General features: G+C 45.3%; 1 protein-coding gene across 1 annotated transcript in view; it reads left to right on the top strand.

The window, feature by feature from the left end:
- Positions 1 to 24264, top strand: part of LOC125435493 — a 40637-nt gene that overhangs the window by 3620 nt on the left and 12753 nt on the right. The window contains 7 exon segments of the mRNA XM_048501691.1: positions 3012 to 3128; positions 6219 to 6368; positions 7245 to 7312; positions 7314 to 7395; positions 11056 to 11259; positions 18284 to 18456; positions 18498 to 18660. Of these exon segments, the coding sequence (XP_048357648.1) occupies positions 3012 to 3128; positions 6219 to 6368; positions 7245 to 7312; positions 7314 to 7395; positions 11056 to 11259; positions 18284 to 18456; positions 18498 to 18660 (957 nt within the window).

Here is a 24264-nt window from a genome sequence, read left to right as displayed (position 1 = left end):
CTTCAGAAGGAACTGTGATTCAGCCCAAGGCCTAGTTGGTGTGTGTGTGGGAGTGTACAGGCTAATCTGAATTCCCCCCCAGATAAGCCCTCCATTGTAGCTTCCAAGTGGCAGAGCATGGGAATCAAACCCGGTTCCTCCAGATTAGAATTGCTTTTGTTCTTCCCTTTCCTTGCTTAACATTCATCTGGCATGTGGACTAGGGTCACCAGGACTGAGTTGGGAAATAACTGGAGATTTGGGAGGTGGACCCTCTGAGGTAGGCCAAAGCTTGAGAGGAGGAAGAAGAAGAAGCAAGAATGAAGAAGAAGAAGAAGAAGAAGAAGAAGAAGAAGAAGGAAGAAGAAGAAGGAAGAAGAAGAAGAAGGAGAAGAGGCAGGAGGAGCAGTGAGAGCGATGGAGTGAGGAGGAGGGAGGAGGAGGACAGTTTTGATTTATATCCCCCCCCCCCTTCACTTCAAAAGGGCTTACAATCTCTCTTGTCCTTCCCCTCACACAACAAACACCCTGTGAGGTGGGTGGGGGCTGAGAGAGCTCCAGTGGACGGAAGCTGTGATCATTCAAGGTCACCCAGCTGGCGTGTGTGGGAGTGCACAGGCTACTCTGAATTCCCCAGAAAAGCCTCCACACCTCAGGGGGAGGGAATCTCATCAGGCACAATTCCATTGGCTCCTCTTTCCAAATCAACCATTTTCTTGGTTGTCTGGAGATCAATTGTAACAGCAGGAAATCTCCAGGTGCCTCCTGGAGGTTGGCAACTCCAATGTGGACAGTCCCAGAGGTTCAGTCCCCAGCAGCTCCAGTTACAAGGAGGATGGTGATGTGAAAGATCTCTACTTGAGATGCTGGACAGAAGCTGCCAGTGTGGCACAGTGGTTAAGAGCAGGCGGACCTCTAATCTGAAAACCGGGTTCGATTCCCCAGCCCTCTGAATGTGTGGCAGACTCTTATCTGGTGAACTGGATTTGTTTCCCTGCTCTGAGAGAACTGTGACTAGCCCAAGGTCACCCAGCAGGGGTCATGTGAAGGAGTGGGGACACAAACTTGGTTCTGCTAACCACTACACTACATTGGTATGGTGTAAAGCCTCTCCCCCACTGGCTGTCTGAACAGCATTGGGATGCAGTGGGAAAAGGGCTCAAAGGGGGCTCAGAGAAAGGAATTCTAGAAAGGAGTGCTGTGATGCTGCTGTTTGTGTCTCTCCGACAAACCTTTGAACTTGCAAATCCTAAGTGGAAACCTTCATGGGGAACGTTCTTTGGAAGAACTGGCCAAAAATTATAAAACTGTCCCATAAACTGTTGTTCCTTTCCTTTCCTTAAGGTTAAGGTGGGGCCCATATCTCATTGGCTTGTAGCAAAATGTCAGAATGGCCCCATTCTGCCAGCGGGGAGGGGAGTCCGGAGTGATGGATGCTTATTCTCACCCAGGTGTCAGCTGCATCTGTAGCTGGCATCTTCAGAGGTGTATCACAGAGGTGTCTAGTGTCACAGACTTCTCTCTGTGATACACCTCTGAAGATGCCAGCCACAGATGCAGGCAAAACATTAGGAACAAGATCTACCAGACCATGGCCACGCAGCCCAGAAAACCCACCACAACCAGTTGAATCTATGAAAGCCTTTGACAATACATTAAACACCAAGAACCAGAGCCCCCTTCTCGAGTGGTAGGGTGGTGGTATAAAACCCATAAATAAATAACAAAAATAAAAAAAAATAAGAAGTTCAATTTTTCTGAAAAAAAAAATCCCCTTCTGAAAATGATTTCAAGTTCTGTATGCTTTATACATTTAAATCACACCTGAATAACTGAGTGGACGCTAAAAGGCATTTATCACAGAGCCAAAATTGATTTTCAGATTTAAAACATTAGCCTTTTCAGGATTGAATTTTTTGAAGCTTCATTTAAGTGCATATAAGATAACATAAATGGGTTATGTTCCTTGTGTAAAACAACGAGCAACAACTTCCCTCATTTAAGAATCCATTCTAGTCCTAAGGTAATTTAACTTTCTTTAAAAAAGTTCCTCAGGACGCTCTAATGGCTGGCTTTTTTAGCGTATTTCGAGATATTTTGCCGTTATTTTCTTGTATTAAAATTTTCACTTTGGGTATTATATGTAGCCTGGGTATCGTATTTCTGACAAGCTTTTGATTGCGTGTGTTCAGGCTCAGTACATAGAACTATCTAGGAATAGCACAAATGCTTCTCAGATCAAATAGGGTCCAGCACTTCATCAGCTCGTCAGCATGGCCAATTGGCCATGCTGGTAGGGGCTGATGGGAATTGTAGTTCCTGAACATCTGGAGAGCCGCAGGTTCCCTACCTCTGATCTAGAATTTTCTGGTTTCTCTGAACTAAACCTTAATTATTCAGTCTGAAATGATGTAGTCTGTAGTCAGAAGTGTATTATTGGAGGGAAATGGTGCCCAGGGACAACACCTCTTCCACGTGCCCACCACCACCCCATTCTGCGCTCAGGGGTGGGGCTCAGGGGCGGGGGAAGCTGGGATGGGCACCATAGCATAGGCTCCTGGGCCAGCCTGCTACTGCAGAACTTATCCAAGCCGCTCTCCTGAGCTGCCCCCCTGGCCTCCCTGCAGGCCACCTCCTGCCCTTCCTAGGTCCTGAAGCTGGCATGCAGGGAGGTGTGGGGGGGGGCACAGGGCACTGCAGCAGGTGGTCCAGGAGCTGGCCTGCCACCACGGTGCTCGTTGAGCCACCCCTGCCCCTGAGCCCTACCCCGAGGACCTGGGGAGGGAAGGCGGCAGCTCGGACAGGTGCAGCAGCAGCAGGCTGGCTCTAGGTCTGTCTTTAGGCGCCTCCCCTGTGCCGACCCAGCTGTTCTGATTTTGCACCCCCTGCCACTGAACCCGGGTCATTTGACACCCCCTGGTCCTTTGGGCGGTACGCCCCATCTGTGAAATTTGTCACAATTCTACATATTCTAACACATGGGGGAAAAAAGCAAGGAACACAAGAGGATTTCTTCTTTTCTCTCCTTTCAGGGATGTCTTTGTCCTGTGAAACGTGCCAGGCCTTTGGGAATTCCTGCAATGGAGATTTGGCGAATTGTCCCCCTGATGAAGATTCCTGTGCCTTCATGCAGATAAGTGGTGCAGGGGGTAAGTTAAGAGACCCAAACCTAACAGTGGTGGTCCAGTGAATGGGGAGCATCTTCTGAATTCACACAGCTGTCACTTCCATGAAAAGGTCTAGGTCAGGGGTCGGGAACCTTTTCCCCACAAAGAGCCATTTGGCTCACCACCAAATTTGGCTCACCACCAAAGAGCCATTTGGCTCACCCCCCACCCCCACCCACCCACTGCTTCGGGTCTCCGCTTCCCCTCGCCGACTTGCTCGGCCGACCGCTTGCTCTCCCCCAGCCTCCGGCCACTCACCACCGCTGGCTAGGGAGATGTGCAGGCTTAGCGGCTAAGCGCAGTCGGGCGGCTCGCCTGCCCGGGCCGCCAGGAGAGCACCCTCCGCCCACAAGCAGCGGGCAGGCAGGAGCCAGAGCCTCGCCGGGCGCAGCTCCGCTAAAGCCGCTGGCTGTAGAGATGTGCCCGCCTCTGCTTCTACCGTGTTTCTTTTCCCCTCCTCTGTGGGCTGCTTGTTTCTGCCTCTTTCCTCGCTGGCCGGTTTCAAATCGCTTCTCACCGGCCAGGGCAGGCTTCCAAGTGACTGCTACTGCTCCCTCCTTCTGCTCATTTGGACTCTTTTTCGAAGCTTTTCTGTTCCGGGCCGGTTCCATTTCCAATGGCCTGGGCTCAAGGCTGCTGTGGCTACTACGTTGCCCTCCCTCCTCCTCCTCTGTGGGGTTTCTGCTCGTTCCCCCCCCGCCTCTCTCCCACCCATTGTTTTCGCCTGATAAGCAACAGCTGGTGCTGACTTCCAGCTTTATGGCAGCCGCAAAACTTCCTTGCGTGCTGCCAACTCCAGTTTTCGGCTGGGGAAATCCTGGACTGTTTTGGGGATTTCTGGGCTGATCGGGATATGGTGCTAGCCACCCCGTTCCTCGCCGTGGGCTGTTGGGCTGGGTCTCCCTTCCTCCGGACGCTGGCTGGTTATGTAGCTCCGCCTCGCTTCCTGCAGGGCGGCGGCTAAGAGAGGGCTGCCAGCGTTCGGGCCATAGAGTCAGCAGAACAGCGGCGAGTATTTATGCCGCGACAAGTGCTCTCAGCCGCTGGGTTCCTTCACCACTCGGTCTAGGTTAATCATTGAAGAAAGCTACTCTACGGAGTCGGGGTCAGTCAACCTTGGGTTCCTTCTGTGGCATAATGTCCAGTTCTCAAGGGGCCATGGCTCAGTGTTAGAGCATCTCCTTGGCCCAGATCCAATTCCCGGCATCCCCACTTGAATTGGATCTGCTGCCAATCTGTGTGAATAATACAGACCGAGATCGACCATGGGGCTGATTCAGTTGAAGGCATCTTGTTGAAGGTCTCCTGCTGAGGTCCTTTCCCTGCATATTTTTGAAGTTATTTATCGCCTTAGAATCTGGAAGGTTTCCCTAATCACAGCTTAAGTCTCCTGCAGGAGAGAAAGGGGGGATATAAATCCAAAACTCTTCTTCTTCTTCTTCTTCTTCTTCTTCTTCTTCTTCTTCTTCTTCTTCTTCTTCTTCTTCTTCTTCTTCTTCTTCTTCTCTCTCTCTTCTTCTTCTTCTTCTTCTTCTTCTTCTTCTTCTTCTTCTTCTTCTTCTTCTTCTTCTTCTTCTTCTTCTTAAGAAGCAGATGGCTTTACTTCCAAACTGAGTTTAGTTAAGATTAATGACTGTCTGAATATATAGAAGACCACCACCTTCACGCTAGCCACAGTCCTTCAGGTTTTATTGGTCTGAGTTTTGTCACTTGACTCTTTTTTCTTTTAACTACACTCATTGGATATCTCCCTTCCAACAGTTGGCCCAGCTGCCTTTATTTGTAACCCTGATCTGACATTCTGCTTCTAACTACAACAACATCCAAAGTCCTGCAGCCAGCCATAATGTTGAGTATCAGTTGAATGAAAAGGGGTGGGAGAACAGAGTTAGGCCTAAGACAACTATGTAGAGAGAGAATTTCAGCTAGACTTGTCAACACCCCCCTCCCTTTGCCAGGACCATCCCCTGCAACCTATCAGTTGGCTGTTGAGGGGACATTGGCAGGGGAAGCAGGAATAGACTGCAGCTTCCAATGACATGGTGATATCACTTCTGGCATGTACCAGCAGTGACATGGTGATATCACTTCTGGCATGTACCAGCAGTGACATTATCATGACATAGCAGCAGTAGTCTGGTTTTTAGGCAAAGACTCTTTGGTAGAAGGAGGGACCAGGCGACGGGACTTTCAAATTGGACTTTCACCTCCTGCGATTCTTCATGGATGGTCCCCGCCAATTCTAATTCAGAGAGTTTTTGCTGGAATCTCCCTTTGGGTGAATAGTGTGGACTTGAAGTAAATTGTAGCTTGCGACACAAATTGTTACTGTGTTTTGAAATCAATTATTTTGGAGCGTGTCGAGCAATCTTTTGCCCTGGGACATATGGCAGCCCAGTGACAGAATACTGGTTTGCATGCAGTTCAGAGGGCATCTTTACCTAGACAGCCTCCCACCCCCCAAATGTAGGACAGACTGCATCAAAGGGTCCTATCATCACTGATTGTGATGGGTATGTGTAACCCCCGTGCTCAGAATGGGTTGACCCAGAAAGGGGTGGAGACTCAAAGCAGCAGAAGGCTGCAGAGCTCATGTAGTTTGGAGGAGACAAGGGTACCAGACTCGGATCTTGGTTTGTATAAGCCCTTAACACCTTGTTAAGGGTTTTTAATGTTTGTAATGAGTGAGAGTTCTCCTGGAAACCTTCATCATGTTGAATCCTGTTCACCAAGCCCTTGGAGTCTTCAGGAGCCAAACCCACTTGCAAAGAAGAATTTGGACTTGGCAATATCAGAAGACTGTAACTAGAAGGACTTGAAATGAAACCTGTACAGGACCTTGAAGTGTGATGTTAAATGTTGATGTTATATGTTAAAAAAAGTAAACCATTTTGTTTTAAATTTAGTTCTTTGCAACTCCTTCCAAGTTCTGCCCCACAGAACCCACAGATAGAGGTTACATATGCAGATAGATTATGGGTCTCAAAACAATACATGATTTGTGCACATTGCCTGTACAATTGCTTGTCTGTCTAATTTATTTCCTTGTCCTTTCTTCCTGAAATCCTGTAGTGATGCAGACAAAAATTTTCACGAAGACATGCATCTCATCAATTAACTGCGTTCAACCCCTCTCTTCTGTCAACTTGGGCAAGGCAGGGCAAATATTGAGCCAGATTACCTGCTGCGACGGAACCAACTGCCCAAAAGCCCCACCTGCCAGTATGTCACAACCTTTGTTTCTTGTTCCCTTCCCCATTTTCACATAGCACCTCCGTTCTGTAAACATAAACATGGCATTGCACTTCTCCGCTGGCCCTACCAAATGCACCAATCAGGGCCAGATCTACATTCTTTTTGAGGGGGGGAGGGCAAAAGTACAAAATGACACCCACACATATTGTATATATAATTAATTATATACTGTCTCCTTAAGCGATTGAGGCAGAGAATGGGAGAAGGAGAACAGGTACAGAGCCAGCCACAGCTCTTGAGGACCTATATTTAAAATACAGAATCTTTGAAAGTAGCACCTTCAAAGGCATTGTGACAATAACAGGACAGGTGAGCAGGATAAGGTTGCCAATACTGGCTTGGAAAATTCCTGGAGATTTGGGGGTGAAGCCTGGGGAGAGTGGGATTGGGGGAGGGGTAGAGAGCTCAGCAAGGATGTGACGTCATTCTAGGACTTCAGTTTCTCCTAGGCTGTGGTATATCATAGAGTCTGCCCTCCAGAACAGCCATTTTCTACCAGGGAATGTATCTCTGTAGTCTGGAGTTCAGTTGTAATTCCAGGAGATGTCCAGGTCCTACCAGGAGATGGACAACCCTAGGGCAGGGGCTGGCTTTTGATCCCCGTTCTTACAACAATAAATCCTTAATTCCCCAGACAATGGGGTCAAAAAGGGTGTGACTGTTGTGGACAGTAGGTGGGTTCATAGAAGACATGATCCAAACTCAGCAGCCACTCAGCAGTGTGGGAGGGGCTTAAAAGAGGTCTAGAGAAGAAGTCATTTGCCTTTGATCCATATGGGATTTTCTAGTCAGATGGGCAGGACTTTCTTCAGGACCCATCTTACCATTTCTTTTTCCTTGCAGTGCCACCCATGAACACCACACCCAATGGGAAGAAATGCCCCGCTTGCTATGCGGTGCACAGTGCCGGACAGTGTTGAGTGTGAGGAGCATACCATTGAGTGTGCCGGAGATGAGAACTATTGCTTCGAGATTACTGGAACTGCAAACCTGGGTAAGTGATAACATAAGGGGACACTTACTAATATGACACGCTTCCTTGTTTTAGAGTGTCAGAACACTCCTGTTCTGGAACGTACATGTTGATAGCATTTGAAAAGCAATTGAGCAACAAAATGTGAACACTTTTGGGTTAAAAAAAATTATAGGTACAGGGTTTGAAAAAAAGGCATTCTCGGTGGAAGGTAAGGTTTGCTAGATCCTACACTGGTTCTACCAACAACATTTTCTGACTCTACCTATTATAGTCAGGAATCCTGTAAGCCAGCGGTTTCAATTTTATCAGCCTCTATCAGCATGGCCAATTGGCCATGCTGGTAGGGGCTGATGGGAATTGTAGTTCCTGAACATCTGGAGAGCCGCAGGTTCCCTACCCCTGCCATAGGCCAAGGATCCTCAATGTTGTGCCCATGGGCACCATGGTGCCCACAGATACCATCCCTGATGTCCACTAAGTGTTTTCAGAAAGTGATCTAAGCCAGATGGGGCTCTTGCTAATCTTGGCTTCTATATTGGCAAAAGCCAATGAAATTCTTCTCCACTAAGGGATTTGAACGCAATAAACACAGTGGTAGTGGTGAAGGAAACCCGTTTTATTGATACCTCCATAAGAATGAGATATCAACGAGACATAGGAAGAAACAGAGAATTAAACCCATACAAACCCTCTCCGCTATAAGAACCCTGAAGAACGACAGCAGACACAAGGTTTTGATCAATGTGGTCCGTGCTGTTCTGTGGTCTAGTCTGAGCCAAAGTTCAGAACAAATGTGGCTCTCTGGAACTTATATACCAGTGATGGCGAACCTTTTCGAGACCGAGTGCCCAAACTGCAACCCCAAACCCACTTATGTATTGCAAAGTGCCAACACGGCAATTTAACCTGAATACTGAGGTTTTAGTTTAGAAAAAATGGTTGGCTCTGAGGCGTGCATTACTCAGGAGTAGGCTTGGTGGTAGTTGTTGGCTTTGCTTTGAAGCAACCATGCAACTCTTCTAATCGGTGAATCACGGCCCTAGGAGGGTTTACTCAGAAGCAAGTCCCATTGCCAACAACCAAGCTTACTCCCAGGTAAAGGGTCGCGCTTCAGTTCTTCGCATGAAAATCAGTGGGGTTTAACAGCGCTTAACAGGGTTACCTACACTACTTCCCCAAAACTAGGTGTTGGGTGTAATGCTAATAATCGAGCCCAGCGGCCCAGGCCAGGGTGTGTGTGTGGGGGAGGGGGCGATTTCCCTTCCATACGATGAACTCTGTTTGTGCGTGCCCGCAGAGAGGGCTCTGAGTGCCACCTCTGGCACCCGTGCCACAGGTTCGTCATCACTGTTATATACTATTCTAAATATTCAATTGCATGTGTATTATTCCTGTAGTTAGGAGGGAATTTATACAGTTAAAACTAGGCAAGGCAGCAAATGTCTGGTACCAGAAACTCTCTACATTCCAGTCCCAGGTCTATAAATCTAACTTATGAACAACCCACTCTCTACGTAAATTAGCAAAAGATAAGTGAACATTGACCCTTTCCACACAAATCCTCTAGAACATTTCTAAAATGTTTACAAGGATATATGTCTGCACACACCTCTCAAAATGATTCCTGGCCGCCATTACGTGATCCCCCCCCCCTTTTTTTAGTTCTGTGTTGAATTGGTGCTTAAGTGCTTCAGAGCTTCATGCTGCATTCTATACTCCTCGTATACTCAATGCTTCGAAGATTGGTTTCCCCAAAATAAAAGAACAAACACAGAAATGCCACAAATGAACAGGCCAGAGGGAGCAGATGGAGCTCAGAAAATGGCATCAAGGAGGAAGTGCAGATAACCATAAGAATGCAGTCAACTTAAAATGTGTGTTAATTGTGGTAAGTTTTGAACATTTCTAAATAAAAATTGTTTGGAAAAAAAGAATGTAGTCAATAAATCGGACAACAACTGAAGGCCTTTTCAAAATGTTTCAACCAAACAATTGTTTTAAAAGGAGATTCATTTAAAATACTTTGACATTGGAAATAAAACATTTGGAGGTAAAAACCATGTGGAACTTCGTGGAGGAAACATTTAGAAGAAAAAAATAGTTTTCAGAGAAGATAGCTGTGGTATGAGTAACCTCTTTGGAGCTGTCTCTCACGCAGGGCATTTTGGCACAGCCACAGATAAAAAAATCTGCAGTTCGCCACTAACTCCTCGAGTTACAAAATCTTTTTCAAAGTACCATTACAGCTCCTGACTGGCTGCTTGTAAGTTAATTGGCTGTGTAGATTTTTTTTTTAAAATATTGGTTTGGCAGCAGAGTCACCATCTTCACTGAGGCAGCCATTTTGTGGCCTCCACCTTGTGGTTGTGCTTATGTTAGAATTTCAAAGGGTCCCACAGGATCAAAAAGGGTGAAGACCCCTGACCTAGGCTAATTCTTTGGCATCCCCAATTAATCATGTTGGAAGGACTATATTATTTGTTTAGAAAATTTACAGGTCACATCTCCAGAAACTTGTGCAAGTTGACGTGCAAAGTTAAAAAAAATGCAATTCAAATAACAATATAGGAATGATCGCACCGCCAGGAAGACACTGTTTATCAATAACCTTGCTCATTGAGCAAAGTTTTCAGGGGCGGCTTCATGCCACCCGGGGAAAGCCAGGACGGCGCTGTGCAAACACTCTCCCAGGGATGGCATTTTTGCCATCCCTGGGACACTGTATTTGGCCCATACGGAAAGGGCCTGAGTTCCCAGCTTAGTAAACAGTCACTCACAAGGTTGCCTAGAGTCCTCACAAGATTACATCTGATCTCCTGAGTATAGAGATCAGTTCCCCCAGAGAAAATGACAATTTCAAAGGATGAACTCTGTGTAGGGTTGCTGTCAGGGGGTGCTATCTAGGTGATTGAGATACATTCCCAGAATCATGCAACTGCTGCTGGAAAGATATATGTAACCAGCCTGCTATATGTATCCACTGCCATCTATGCATTCTTTCCTTGAGCTTTACTTTATGGCTTCACATGCTTTATAGACAACTAGGCTTTCCCTGGTACCTCTGTCCCAGGAGAATTGTATTACATCTGTTATCTTGTAGGGCAGGAAACCTTGATATCTGCTGCTGACCTTGGGGCACTTGAGCTCCAGCTCAGGGGTCTGCAATCTGCAGCTCTCCAGATGTTCATGGACTACAATTCCCATCAGCCCCTGCCAGCATGGCCACTTGCAGACCCCTGCTCCAGCTCTTGGGAAAAAGGAAGGGGGCCCTATGGGGGATAAAGGGGACTGTGAATGCCAAAGTCATCAGAACTGGCTTTGCCAAGTATGTTACTACAACGCCTAGTCAATAAATGCTACTGATCAATACTTCTGAGTCTTTTTATTGCATTAGGTTGCAAGACCTAACAGTTGCCTACCTTCAGGTGAGACAACTATTACAACTGATCTTTAGTCGACAGGGATCAGTTCATCTGAGACAACCACCACTTTGGAAGGTAGACTCTGAAGTCCCTCCTCTCCCCAAACCCCATCCTCTTCAGGCTCCACCCCCAAAACCTCATGGTATTTTCCTTGTCAGCAGAAATCCTGTGCAGAAATAGGAGGGAAGGGGAAAAAAATGGTCGCAGGCACTATGCTTTTCATTCTTATTGTTGTCTCCTAAAATTATCTCACCAGGAGGAGTGACTGGAGATATGGTCATGAAAGGTTGTACCAGCTCGGTTTCGTGTAACAGAACACAGACCAGTGGATCATTTGGTTCGTTCAGCAGTGTAACAAAAACATTTTGCGTACCAGCAACTGGGTCAGCCAGCTTTGTTCGGCCATTGTTTGGATTCCTCCTCCAAGCCTTCATTGGACTTTTGCTTCTGAAAGTTCTCAGCTGATTTCTCTCCCCCCCCAAACCTCTGGGAGAGAGTTTCAGAGGACCCTGCTTGAGCAAATAAGCACTTGCTTGTGCCAGGTTGCATCAAATGCACAATGCTTTTTTTGCAGTAGTTTGTCAAATATACACCATGCTTTTTTGCAGCTGATTTCTCCCCCGCAACCCTCAGGAGAGAGATCCAGGGGACACTGCTTGAGCAATCAGCCCTTGCTAGTTGCTGGCTGCGTCAAATATACACCATGCTTTTTTTTTGCAGCTAGTGTGTCATAGAGCTTTCGGATCTGGTGGTTGTGGCTCATAACGTAATCAAGCATTCAGGCTTATGCAGACAATGGGATGTTCAGAACCTGAAGGGTTAATTTAGAACTCCATGGGATTGACTGTGAGAGCTGCACAACATTATAAAGCCTGAAAACAGGGAGTTTTGGAAAAAAAGAGAGAGAGAAGTTCTGTTGTGAGAGCCAGAGTGAACAGAGATAGCTCTGTTCTCTAGAAGTGGAGGGCCAGTTCAGAGTGGACTGTGGTTCTCTGAATTAAGTGCCAGGAAGGGCAGAGTTCAGTAAAGGAGTTCATGGAGTTAAACATAATGCAGTAACACTGATTAATCACACTGGTGGCTTGGTTATTTTTTTCTCCAAAGACAATCCCACTCAGATAAAAAGCAGTAAAGCTTCTGAGGGAAGGGGAAAGAACTGGAGCTTCTTCAAGGATAGCTTGAAAGAACTGGAGCTTCTTCAAGGATAGCTGCTATCCTTCTATGATATGCAATGTGTGAGAGAGACTATCTATGGGAGAATTTACTTTAGTGTTAATGTCCAAAGAATTTTGTGCGTGTAGTACTTACCTGAAGGTAATCAATAAGATTTTTTTAAAAAAAGGGCTAGATAGTCAAACAGAACTCCGTAACAACTATATTGAAGTGACAGATTTATTTTGTCTTGTGTCAAAGTGACAGAATCAGCAGAAAGGCAGAAGGATAGTGTCCTGTCTGCAATTTGTATCAACTGGAAAATTTACTAAACAAAATCTTGTACATAGTAAATAAAATTTTGAAATTTCTGGTTTCAACTTTACAAGGCTCTGGTGTCATTTCTTTCTTTTGTTCATGACAGAAAGACAACAGGCTGTTTTAGTTTTCTTTCAGGAATACTGCTCTGCCTAACAGAGACATGCCCTGGAAGAGCAGCTAAAGGTTATTGTGATGGCTTCTTAGAAAAAAAATGTGGGAAAGCTAAAGGAGAAATATGAACTCTTAAACATCTCCACATTGCTAAAATTTTTGTTCTGGCAATAAAATATTGCTCAGTCAGAGTTATTCTGTCAGAGATTTTGGAGGGAAAAATTTCCCTCAGGACACAGTCAGCAGATGCACACCCTCTCTTTCTGTCGCTGAGGAGACTAAGAGGTGCTTCATTATATGGTTCCTGGAGAGGCACTGGCGTTTCAGTGGTGATGTCTCCCACCAATTAAGAGAAACAGGGCCTGGTGTGCACACCAGCAGATGTTATTGGTGGTTGGATGGCTGTGTGTTACAGATGCTGCAACCAGGAACTTGGGGAGTGATTGACGATGCACAGGCATGAGTCATAAGCTTGCCAGCTTCCATTTGGGGCTTGGAGTTCTCCTGGAATTATAGCTGATCTCATGGCTATGAGTTTAGTTCCCTTGGGAAAAAAATGGCAGCTTTGGAGGGTGGACTCATTTGGTATCATTTCCTTGCTAATCTCCCTGATGTCCACCTCCAAAGGCTCCATCCTAGGATAGCCAGGAGTTTCCCAACCAACTAAGGTTCCACTGAGCTAGTGTGGTCAATAGCCACTGATGGGTCTCTTTCCTATCCATTAGCCTAATATCCCCTTTCAAAACAATATAATCAAGCAACCACCATTATACCTTGTTGCAGTGAATTCCATAAAGTAATTATGTATTGTGCAAAGAAGTGCTGTCTTTGATCTGTCCTGAGTCAGTCCTGTACATCAGCTTCTCTGGATACTGCTATTTATGCAGAGGGACTTGTATGCACATTTTCCATAATATGCATAATTGCATCATCTTCTACCAGATTATCTCTTTGCTAGCTTCTTTCTAAAATTATCAGCCATATTCCTCCCCACTCTCTCCTTAGAAAAGGCGCTTCAACTTCTGCATCACTTTGGTTGCCCTTCTGTGTACTTTTAGATTCTGTGATATCCTTGGACCTTGAGCTTGTTTGGAGGTTCTAGCTTAAAGGGCTCCAGGGCGCCCAGCTTCTCATCAGAAAATCGACTACCCATTGACCAAGAATGCAGTGCATCTCCTTCAAAATCTGGGATGGGTAGATCCTACTCTTCCACGGAAAGCGCCAAGAGTCCCCTTCGGAGGGCGCCGATGGAGCCGGTGAGGAGGTAGGAGCACTTCCGCTAGGTCCAACCAGATTTTTATCAGCCATATTCTCCCGAATCAACCCTTAGGAGAAAGATCAACTTGGAGTGACGAATGTAAAGCCAGGTCAGCCTCTCATCCTGTGTACTTTTAGATTCTGTGATATCCTTTTTGAGACTGGTATATGTGACCGAAAGTATTTTCAAGTATTCATAAAGTCGAATGATGATACTGTGGTGGTTCTCTCTTCTCCTCTGCAGTACTGAATGTTAAATCTCTTTCGGATCTGTTTCATTCATGAGACCAGAAGATGGTTTTGGGCGTAGGCAATCTGCAAGTAATTCTCCAGATGAGTAAAGGGTCCGTTTTGAGATTTTATTTGTAGCGTGATTTTTAAAAATGAACCAGTTGGTACCAAAGAATGTACAACTGGACTGTTATGTTCCCTGGTATAATGTGAGTATATTTTCACAAGGTATATGGATGTAAAAATGCAGAAAAGTGTGCAAATACCACCAGGAGATGAATATTGGTCACCATATCTCAAAAAGGATATCGAAGAGATAGAAAAAGTGCAGAGAAGGGTAACGAGGATGATTGAAGGATTGGAGCACCTTCCTTATGAGGAGAGGCTGCAGCGTTTGGGACTCTTTAGTTTGGAGAGGCGACGTCTGAGGGGGGATATGATTGAAGTCTATAAAATGATGCATGGGGTAGAAAATGTTGACAGGGAGAAATTTTTCTCTCTTTCTCACAATACTAGAACCAGGGGGCATTCATTGAAAATACTGGGGGTGAAGAATTAGGACTAATAAAAGGAAACACTTCTTCACGCAACATGTGATTGGTGTTTGGAATATGCTGCCACAGGAGGTGGGGATGGCCACTAACCTGGATAGCTTTAAAAGGGGCTTGGACAGATTTATGGAGGAGAAGTCGATCTATGGCTACCAATCTTGATCCTCCTTGATCTCAGATTGCAAATGCCTTAGCAGACCAGGTGCTCAGGAGCAGCAGCAGCAGAAGGCCATTGCTTTCACCTCCTGCATGTGAGCTCCCAAAGGCACCTGGTGGGCCACTGCGAGTAGCAGAGTGCTGGACTAGATGGACTCTGGTCTGATCCAGCTGGCTTGTTCTTATGTTCTTATGTTCCTAATATTAAAAAGCCATTTTCAATATTCCACTGAGTCAAGGTGAGTGATTTACGTCCCTATGCTTTTTGACAAAGACAGGGATGTATATTATCTCCAGCTTTATTTAACTTCTATATAAATGGCATAGTAGCGCATATGAAAAATGTAGACTCACATCCACCTAAACTAAATACACATCTCCTCTCGATTTTATTAGATGCAGATTATGCTGTTCTATTACCGAGAACTCCAGTTGGGATGCGGAGGGCATTAGCTGCGTTCCCAACTAACTGCGAAAAAGATCTGAAAATTAACATGAATAAAACAAAAGTGATGGCATGTGGAAAGTGTCCTCCCAAAAGATCTTGGTTAATAAATGGAAACAGAATAGAACAAGCTGACAAATTTAAATATCTGGGAGTCATGGGTCAAGCTCCAGGGAGCCATATTATTCACTGTAACATGATGACTGAACATGTAGAAAAGACAACATATGCAGCGTTGAAGTTATTCCATACTAAAGGGGTTTCTATGTACAGGCAGCATTAAAATTATATCAAGCTAAAATATTGACACAATTTCTATATGGTGGCCACTTGGGGATTTCACAATTGAGTGTGATTCAGCTGGAAAGGCTACAGTCCATTTTTTAAAGAGCAATCCTCTCAAATACTTTTATTAGGTGTGAAACAGGGTAATGAGTCTGAAGGATAGGATGATAATAAGAACAACGTATAAATGGACAAAGCACCACACTATTCAAATGGTCTTTGGCCTTTGCTAGCTAATGATCCTTTTAAACCCAGGTGGGTACATGTCCCTCCCCCCCACATTAATAAATGTGGCCTTTCATATAACATTCATATGATCACAAACTGGGATCATTTTAAAATTGGTCTTATCCAAAGAATTGAAGATGTATCATGACAGTATGATTTGGCAAGATATTCAGATTGTCCTCTCTCCCCTACACAGAAATATATCACTGCCCCTGCTTCTTACTTAACTTAATATGTATATGGAAAGTGCTGGAGTATTGGGGAGAGATTTGTATTTGCTTTTTTTCTGTAGATTTTTTTTGCTGTATTGAAGAACTGTATTGTATTTGGTCATTGACCATACTTAAAGCTTTCTTTCTTTCTTTCTTTCTTTCTTTCTTTCTTTCTTTCTTTCTTTCTTTCTTTCTTTCTTTCTTTCTTTCTTTCTTTCTTTCTTTCTTTCTTTCTTTCTTTACCGTTACCGTTCTGGATTTAAGACTCGTTAGATCTCGTTCGTTCGTACTCTCATCGCATTGCCATTGCATACTTACGCATCTCTACGTACTTACTTACTTACTTACTTACTTACTTACTTACTTACTTACTAGGGTGTAATGAATACAAATGATACAACTTAATGCAATTATTCATTTGAACACACATTTATTGATTGATTTTTGGCTTGAATGTTTGATTATTATGAAAAAATGAACAGGAAAGACTTTGTTAAAATAAGTATACATGATTTATTGAACTTTATTGGTCTTTACTGTCCTATAGCTATTTGGTACAGAGTGACATTTTTTGCATACACCTGCCTGGAGGCTGGCATCCCTATCTGCAGGACTAATAATGAAGGAATTTGTGGTGGAGGGATCATGTATAACCTCCCAAAGCACAACTATGTTTTCCTTGCATCCCTAACTTGCATGGTCACAGAAGCATGTGTGTGTGTGTGTGTGTGTGTGTGTGTGTGTGTGTGTGTGAGAGAGAGAGAGAGAGAGAGAGAGAGAGAGAGAGAGAGAGAGAGAGAGAGAGAGAGAGCATTTTTTCTTTTCTCCTTGGACTTCACTTCTTGAAGTTTACCGAATTTCCTGGAAGGAGTCCAAACCTCAAGAGTAAACACAGAACAAATCCCATTAGGTGCAGAGCTGAGAGACAGTCTCTTCTTCATCCCCGGTGTGGAAGTCAGAAGCTTTAAAAATCACAAAAGCGAGGCTCTTACAAGCAAACAGTATTCCTTGCTTGCTTCCATTCTCTTCCCCAAACCCAGTTGACACAGTTAAATGCAAAACCCACTGCAGACTGCACAAGCTGTTTCCAGCTCCTATCCCAAATAAACCCCAAGAAGACAGAGAGGGAGAAAGTCTGATCAAGGAAAAAATCTTTCTGTTTTTGCCTCTTCCTCCTGGTCAAGGGCATAATGCCCATTGGGCAAGGTGGGCAGCTGCCCAGGGCACCACCTTGTGGGGGGCATCAAAGTGCAGGGTTCGTTTTTGGGTATTTTAGTGGTTTTCCACTTTTGGCCTGCAGGGGGTGCAGTTTTTAGGCTAGTGGCACCAGAATTTCAGAGTATCATCAGGAGACTGTCCTTATGCTACCCCCCAAGATTGGTGCAGTTTGGTTCAGGGGGGCCAAAGTTATGGACCCTCAAAACTGTAGCCCCCATCTCCTATTAGCTCCCATTGGAAACAATAGGGGATGGGGCACCCCCTTTGGGAGTCCATAACTTTGGACTCCTTGAACCAAACCTCACCAAACTTGGGAGGCAGCATAAGGACAGTCTCCTGATGATACACTGAAATTTCAGTGCTGATATGTCTAAAAATGCACTCCCTGCATGCATCAATGTCCTGGTGCAAAAAAAATTGGTCGTGGTGGAGTGGCCGCCCATGGGCGGCGGGGGGGGGGGGCATCCAACTCAGGTTTTGCCCAGGGCTACAGTTTGCCTTGTTATGCCCCTGCTCCTGGTCCACATACAAGCCACCGATTCAGGCTAAGAGTCAAAGGTCAACGACACCCATGCTGGAGGGTTATCCAGGGACACAGAGCTATTCTGAGCAGGGCTGCCTCTCTGGGCCCTGCATTCTTGGCTGCCCAGCAACGGTAAGAAAAACCAGAGTGGAATGAATATCCCCTTTCCCCAGCCTTCGCCTCTGAGCAAGGGAGGGAGGCAGCTCACTGTGTAAAAATCGGAGGCCAGAGCTAACCAGGAAGGCTGGCTGGCTGCCCGCTCTGCCTTGTTTTCTAGGGGCATGAGCCAACATTTCGTAGAGGAGGGCAAGCAGAGAGGAAGAGAAACAAATTGCAAAAAGCTCTGTGAAGCCAACTGGTCAAGCAGAGGCCAACCCGTACAAAAAAACAAGTTGGAACAGGTTGCTGTCTAGGCTACAAGCTTTTTCAGTCAACAGAAAAGTACCAGACTTTTTTCTCTCATGGAGTTGGCAGCCTCCAGATGGAAGTTGGAAATCTCCTGGAATGACAACTGATCTCTAAACCTACAAAAAACTCACCTCCTATTTATTATTACGTGTTCCTTTCAAACGTTTCCCTTTTATTCTACGTCTGGAAAAAAAAAAAAAAGCTACGTTGGAAGCTGGACTGCGTGGCATCTGTACCAGGTGTAAATCTGAGTCCACAGTGCGGCAACCCTATCTCTCGTGAATAGCAAAATAAGAGGGCGGCGGGAGAAAGATTCTAGACACTGGACCAAAACTGTGCTGCGGCATTGTTGCAACTCTCTCCTGAGTGTCTCCATATCCTTGCAGATGTATCCAGGACGGCGGGTGATTCTTCACGTTGGAATTCCACCAGGCCTCCTTCGCTTGGTGATTATGCAATGCAAAACACTGGATCCAACCCCCTCAACAGGCCTCCACAGGAAAGCCGTTATTCCTGCCTCCTGTTTGGATTGCCTTTGACCTCAGAGGCAGGGCACAGAGTGACGGGAGGAGTTCTTTCTGTGCCTCCTCCTCTTCCTAGGAAGTCGTCCTCTGCTCCCCCCCCCACCTTATAGAACAGCTGCAGCTAGATCATTCACTGCGCTCAACATTTCTCCACCTGGCTTGCGTCCAGCGGCAGCTTCAATCTGGAATTATGCATATGTCTCTTCGTGTCTGCCTCTTGGCTGCTGTCATAGATCAGGGTGAGTATCTGGGGTTGCTTGGAAGCAATTCTGTGGGCGGTTAGCATGTATCACGCATAGCCAAAGGTAGCCTAAATTTTTCTTCATCTCCCAAGAAGGTTCTGTCATCCTGTCCAGTGCAGAGGGAAACAGGAAACTGTGTTTCTCAGTGAACAAAATCTTCATCAGCATCTTGTAATGGGTACCCTCTTGGATTTTCATCCCTTGACAAGATGAATTTCCTCTCTAAGCTGTTATCGAAGCTTGACACTTTTATGACTGGGACATATTAGTGCAGAGAAGGGCAACGAGGATGATTGAGGGACTAGAGCGCCTTCCTTACGAGGAGAGGCTGCAGCGTTTGGGACTCTTTCGTTTGGAGAGGAGACATCTGAGGGGGGATATGATTGAAGTCTATAAAATTATGCACGGGGTAGAAAATGTTGACAGGGAGAAATTTTCCTCTCTTTTGCACAATACTAGAACCAGGGGGCATACATTGAAAATGCTGGGGGGAAGAATGAGGACTAATAAAAGGAAACACTTCTTCACGCAACGCAACGTGTGATTGGTGTTTGGAATATGCTGCCACAGGAGGTGGTGATGGCCACTAACCTGGATAGCTTTAAAAGGGGCTTGGACAGATTTATGGAGGAGAAGTCGATTTATGGCTACCAATCTTGATCCTCTTTGATCTGAGATTGCAAATGCCTTAACAGTCCAGGTGCTCGGGAGCAACAGCCGCAGAAGGCCATTGCTTTCACATCCTGCAGGTGAGCTCCCAAAGGCACCTGGTGGGCCACTGCGAGTAGCAGAGTGCTGGACTAGATGGACTCTGGTCTGATCCAGCTGGCTTGTTCTTATGTTCTTGTTCTTATATTGGAGGGGGAGAATAAGCAGTATGGTACAGTCTGATTCTTGTTAGATCTTGGAAGCTAAACAGGGTCAGTATCTGGATGGCAGATCACCAAGCAAGGCCCTGCAAAGGAAGGCAGTGGCAAACCACTTCTGCTTTTCCCAGGCCTTGAAAGCCCCTTGCTGGGTTTGCTATTGGTCAGCTGCAACTTGACAGCATTTTACACACATGTGTGCCTGGTAGTTTTTATTGGTTTGAGTGGGGCTGGGGAAAACCAGTCTGGGAGAAGCTTGTGAAGACTGAACAAGTTGGAGGTTTTGATTTTCAGTGGCACAACAAAAAATGTTTGCTTGCTGCTGTGGTGTGGGAAGTTCCCTTTTGCGGATCGACTGTGCCTGTCTGCCTCCCTCCCTCATTCACTGTGCAATTTGGTAAACAGAGAGAAAAAGACCTGTTTTTCCAGCACATTATCCTCACCAGGGAAAAGTCCTGGCCTAAAACAACTCATGCACATTGTGGCTAAACTTTCAGTAAGCTTATAGATATCTATTTCCTAAATTGCCCAGTTGCTTGGACGGCTGCCTGGGAGGGAGGAGAAGCGCAGGGTACCAAATGAAGTTGCGGGTGAATCTTCACTTTGACCATGAACGGTATGAGATAACGGAGAATGGAGTTTCAAATCAGGGAGCTCAAGCACTAAAATCTTCAGTCTGGCATCGTAACTTGGCCTGAGCCTTTTGGTGATACTGAGCCTTTTGGTGATATTGATTACAAGAAAGCACCAGAGCCTGGTTGGGAAATTCCTGAGGGGTGGAGTTGGGGAGGGAAGGGATTTCCGGGAGATATAACGCCATGGAGTCTGCTCTTGAAAGCCGCTGTTTTCTCCAAGGGAAATGATCTCTGTATTCTCCAAGGGGAATGACCCCTTTACTCCCACTCCCCAGGATGGGTGGGCCATGATCAGATGATTGCCCCCTTCCCTTCCCTCTCCTCTCCCTACCTTGCTTCCTCCTTTCCCCCATGGTGGGTGGGCTTCAACTAGATGATGGGCCACCTCCCCTCTCTCCCCTTCCTTCCCCTTCCCTCAGGGTGGGTGTACCTCAGTCAAATGATGGGGCTTCTTCCCACTCCCCCTTTTCCCAGGGTGGGTGGACCTCAACCTTCCCCTTCCCCTCCCCCCCAATTCAAAATAGATACTGGAGCATGTTACTTCTGCTCAACCTGGGGTTGAGATCTGTTGCAATTCTGGGAGATCTCCAAGCCACGCCTGGAGGTTGGTGACAATATAGTAGATACTTCTCTCATTCTGGAAGGTTTGCTTATTCAAAGGATGAACATTGCCTTGAGAGAAGAAGAAATGGGTTCTTTAACCCTGACACTGAACCATGGTTTGGCAGTACAAGTTTTGTGTTTTCACGTTCTCCCCATTTCTTGCGTTCTGCCATTCCAGTAGCTACTTCCACTTGTTAAGAAGAAAGCACTAACAGGCTGAGGCCATCATACCAGCAGGACCACCTATCCTGACATGTTCCCGAAAGAGCATTAGGCTTGGCTAATAGCAACTTGCTGGTGGTCCCTGGCCTGAAAGTTGTCTGGCTGTCCTTGACCAGGACCAGAGTCTTTTCAGCTCTGCCCCCAGACTGATGGAACACTCTGTCAAGCTAGACCAGACCTGGGCATTATACAGCCCGGGGCCACATCCGGCCCGCCGGATGATTCTGACTGGCCCGTATGACAGACCTGACCCTGGCCTAAGAGGACCTGCTCATTCTTCCGCTAACCCTCCCCCTTCCCCCCTCACCTTGCCACTGTACCGGAAAGGGCCTCTGAGAAAGGCAACTCCCCTCGCGCAGTGGCTTCTGGGGCGTTCCCCTCCTTTGAAAGCCCCGCAGAAGCCGATTGCCTTGGCTGCCGGCTTCTGCGGGGCTTTCAAAAGCGCCTCGCCCCCCTGCCTTGCTGGGGAGTGAGGTGCCTTTGAAAGCCCTGCAGAAGCCGGTTGCCAGCTTCTGCGGGGCTTTCAAAAGCGCCTCTCAAAAGCACCTCGCCCTCCCTGCCTTGCTGGGGAGACAGGCGCTTTTGAAAGCCCCGCAGAAGCTGGCAACCAAGGCAACCGGCTTCTGCGGGGCTTTCAAAAGCACCCGTCAATGAAAAAAGTAGGTCAAGGGACTTAAGTCTCCCCACTTGCTTGATTGTCACAGTGGACAACTATGCAGGTAGGTTAAGCCTGTGATTCTTTGTGCCAAATAGTGTTGTATGCAGAACTGTTGCCACTGATTCCAAGTTGATCTGTGCACCTGTCTGTCACTTATCAGCCCCTATTATGCAGAATTGAGTTCAGCCTTTTGGCCCGGCCCTCCACAATATTTTCTGTTTCTTATGCAGCCCCATGGAAAAAAATAATTGCCCACCCCTGAGCTAGACCCAGGTCCTATAAGATAAGATACAATTTTGCAGGACCTGTTAGATATAGCTATTCCATTAGACTCATGGTTGAGGCAGCAACAATACCCATTTACAGACCTCCCCTTCCCTCTTTTTTTTCCTAGTGGTGTGAAATGAATGCTTATAAGGGGTATAGTTTTAATTCTAACTATTATCCCTTAGTGGAAATTAGGGTGCCAGAATACAATTGCAGGATTTTATTATTTTATTGCAGCCAACCAATGATGTGCTCCAACTAGAACTCATATGGGGAAGGACAGCCTGTAGAACATATTAAACAAACAAACAAACAAATAAATAAGCATGCTAAACAAATAAGCATGCTTTTATGCTTCAACCCCAGGCCCCCAGCCTATGGTGTTTTCTATTTGCAGATCAAGGTGGGTAAAAACCAATTATTATTTTTTTAAATCAGATTTTTAATTTAAATTGGATAAAAAAGAATAAATTGGATTTTTTCGATACAAGGTTTTTTTGAGCAAAAAAAGATCTATCCAAAAAAATGGTTGTGGCGGGTTTTCCAGGCTGTGGGGCCGTGGTCTGGTGGATCTTGTTCCTAACGTTTTGCCTGCATCTGTGGCTGGCATCTTCAGAGGTGTATCACAGAGGGAAGTCTGTTACACACTGTGTCCTTCGACAATACATATCTAAAGCCTTCGACAATACATATCTAAACCCACAAACCTTCGACAATACATGTCTAAAGACAGTTTAAATAGTTTTCTATTTGACATACATTATTGTTCAAAGGTTATTCGTGATGATAAAAAGGTTAATTTTTAATTATGTAGCATGAGGCTGTAGGGTCATGCGTTTTATTTTATTTTATTTGGAAAATGAATTCCATTCATCTATTGAAAACATCACACTCTTCCAGAAGATTCTGTAAGATTAATTTTGGCAGTTTTTCCACCTAGAAGATATTATCACACGATTTCCTCTGCAGCTCTCACAAATATGAATTTGTGTCTGCAGAGGCAATGGCCTTTCTGTACAAATGTCCTAAAAGTTTCTAAAACGTCTTCAATCCTTCCTTTTACAATGATGCAGGCCTACATTCTCCCGCTCATACAAATCCTGCTCACCAGTATATGATTTCCCTCCCTTTTTAAAGTTCTGTGTTGCATTGATGCTTCAATGCTTCACAACTTCCTGCTGCATTTTATACTCCTTGTATACTCGATGCTTCAAAGATTACTTCACCCAGTAAAAGAACAGAGAAATGCTGCAAATAAACAGACAAGGGAAAGCTAAGTAAGCTCAGGAAATGGTGCCGAGGAGGAAGCTCAGGGAAGCAGAGAAGGTGGGAAACGTAGTCAAAAGATTCCACTCGACTGAAGACCTTTTCAAAACATGGCAGCCATTTTAAATCATTTTAAAAGAGGATTCATTTTAAACATTTTGAGGCGAGAAATGAAACCTTTGGGGGCAAAAAACAATGTGGAACTCCATGTAGGAAACAATTTATTTCCTGCCTCAATGGGTTTAGAAGTGTTTTGCATTAAGGGCAAACAAACAGCAAAAATGAAAGTGAAACCTTTTGAGCAGAATATTCCACAGGTCTTGGGATCATTGTGTGTATAGCCTGAGATTTATCATACTATTTTCTCCCTGGAGAAGAAACTCTATTCGATTCGATTTCGAATACCTTTAATGGCATATAAATAGTTTAACATCAACATTGCAAGATAATAACAGCCTTTACAACTTCTGACGAATTAAAATAACACCATTTAAAAATTTAGCCACCGCTTCCAACAGCTTGTAGTTGTGGCTGTTTAAAAGATATATAACCTTCTGTTTATCTGTAATGCCTTCACTTCCATGCAGGAAGGGAATTATGTGCTTCTTCCTACCTATCTCATAAAAAGGACAATCCAACAGCGTATGAGATACTGTTTCCACAGAACCCATGCCACATGGGCATTTCCTTTCTTTATGTGGGATTCCAAGGTGGCGTCCAAGGCTAAAGGAGGAAGGCAGGGCATTACACCTAGCTAAGGTGATTGCTCTATGCCACCGGGCCTCAACCAGGAGATAAAGGTACCGGGCGACAATTAAGAAACTCTATAATGGCAGCAGGTCATAAAAGAGACCAAGTTTGGGAACATTTTAATGAAGTTTTTCTACTCATGAGCAAAGCAGGCATTATTCTACAATCAAAAGTTCATTTTGTTGTAAATATTAAAATGATGCCAGTAAGAACAAGTCTTTATGTAGAAAACCATGACTGAAAGCAAGTCTCGCTGATTCCTGATTTAAACTGTGATTTAAATAATGAAGTAAATAGATTTGATTTCCCATTTATGGCCCTCCAGATGTTCCTG

This window comes from Sphaerodactylus townsendi, linkage group LG06, assembly GCF_021028975.2.
Source record: "Sphaerodactylus townsendi isolate TG3544 linkage group LG06, MPM_Stown_v2.3, whole genome shotgun sequence".
NCBI lineage: Eukaryota > Metazoa > Chordata > Lepidosauria > Squamata > Sphaerodactylidae > Sphaerodactylus > Sphaerodactylus townsendi.
Note: the sequence above shows the minus strand (reverse complement) of the source record. Positions and strands in the feature narration are given on the sequence as shown.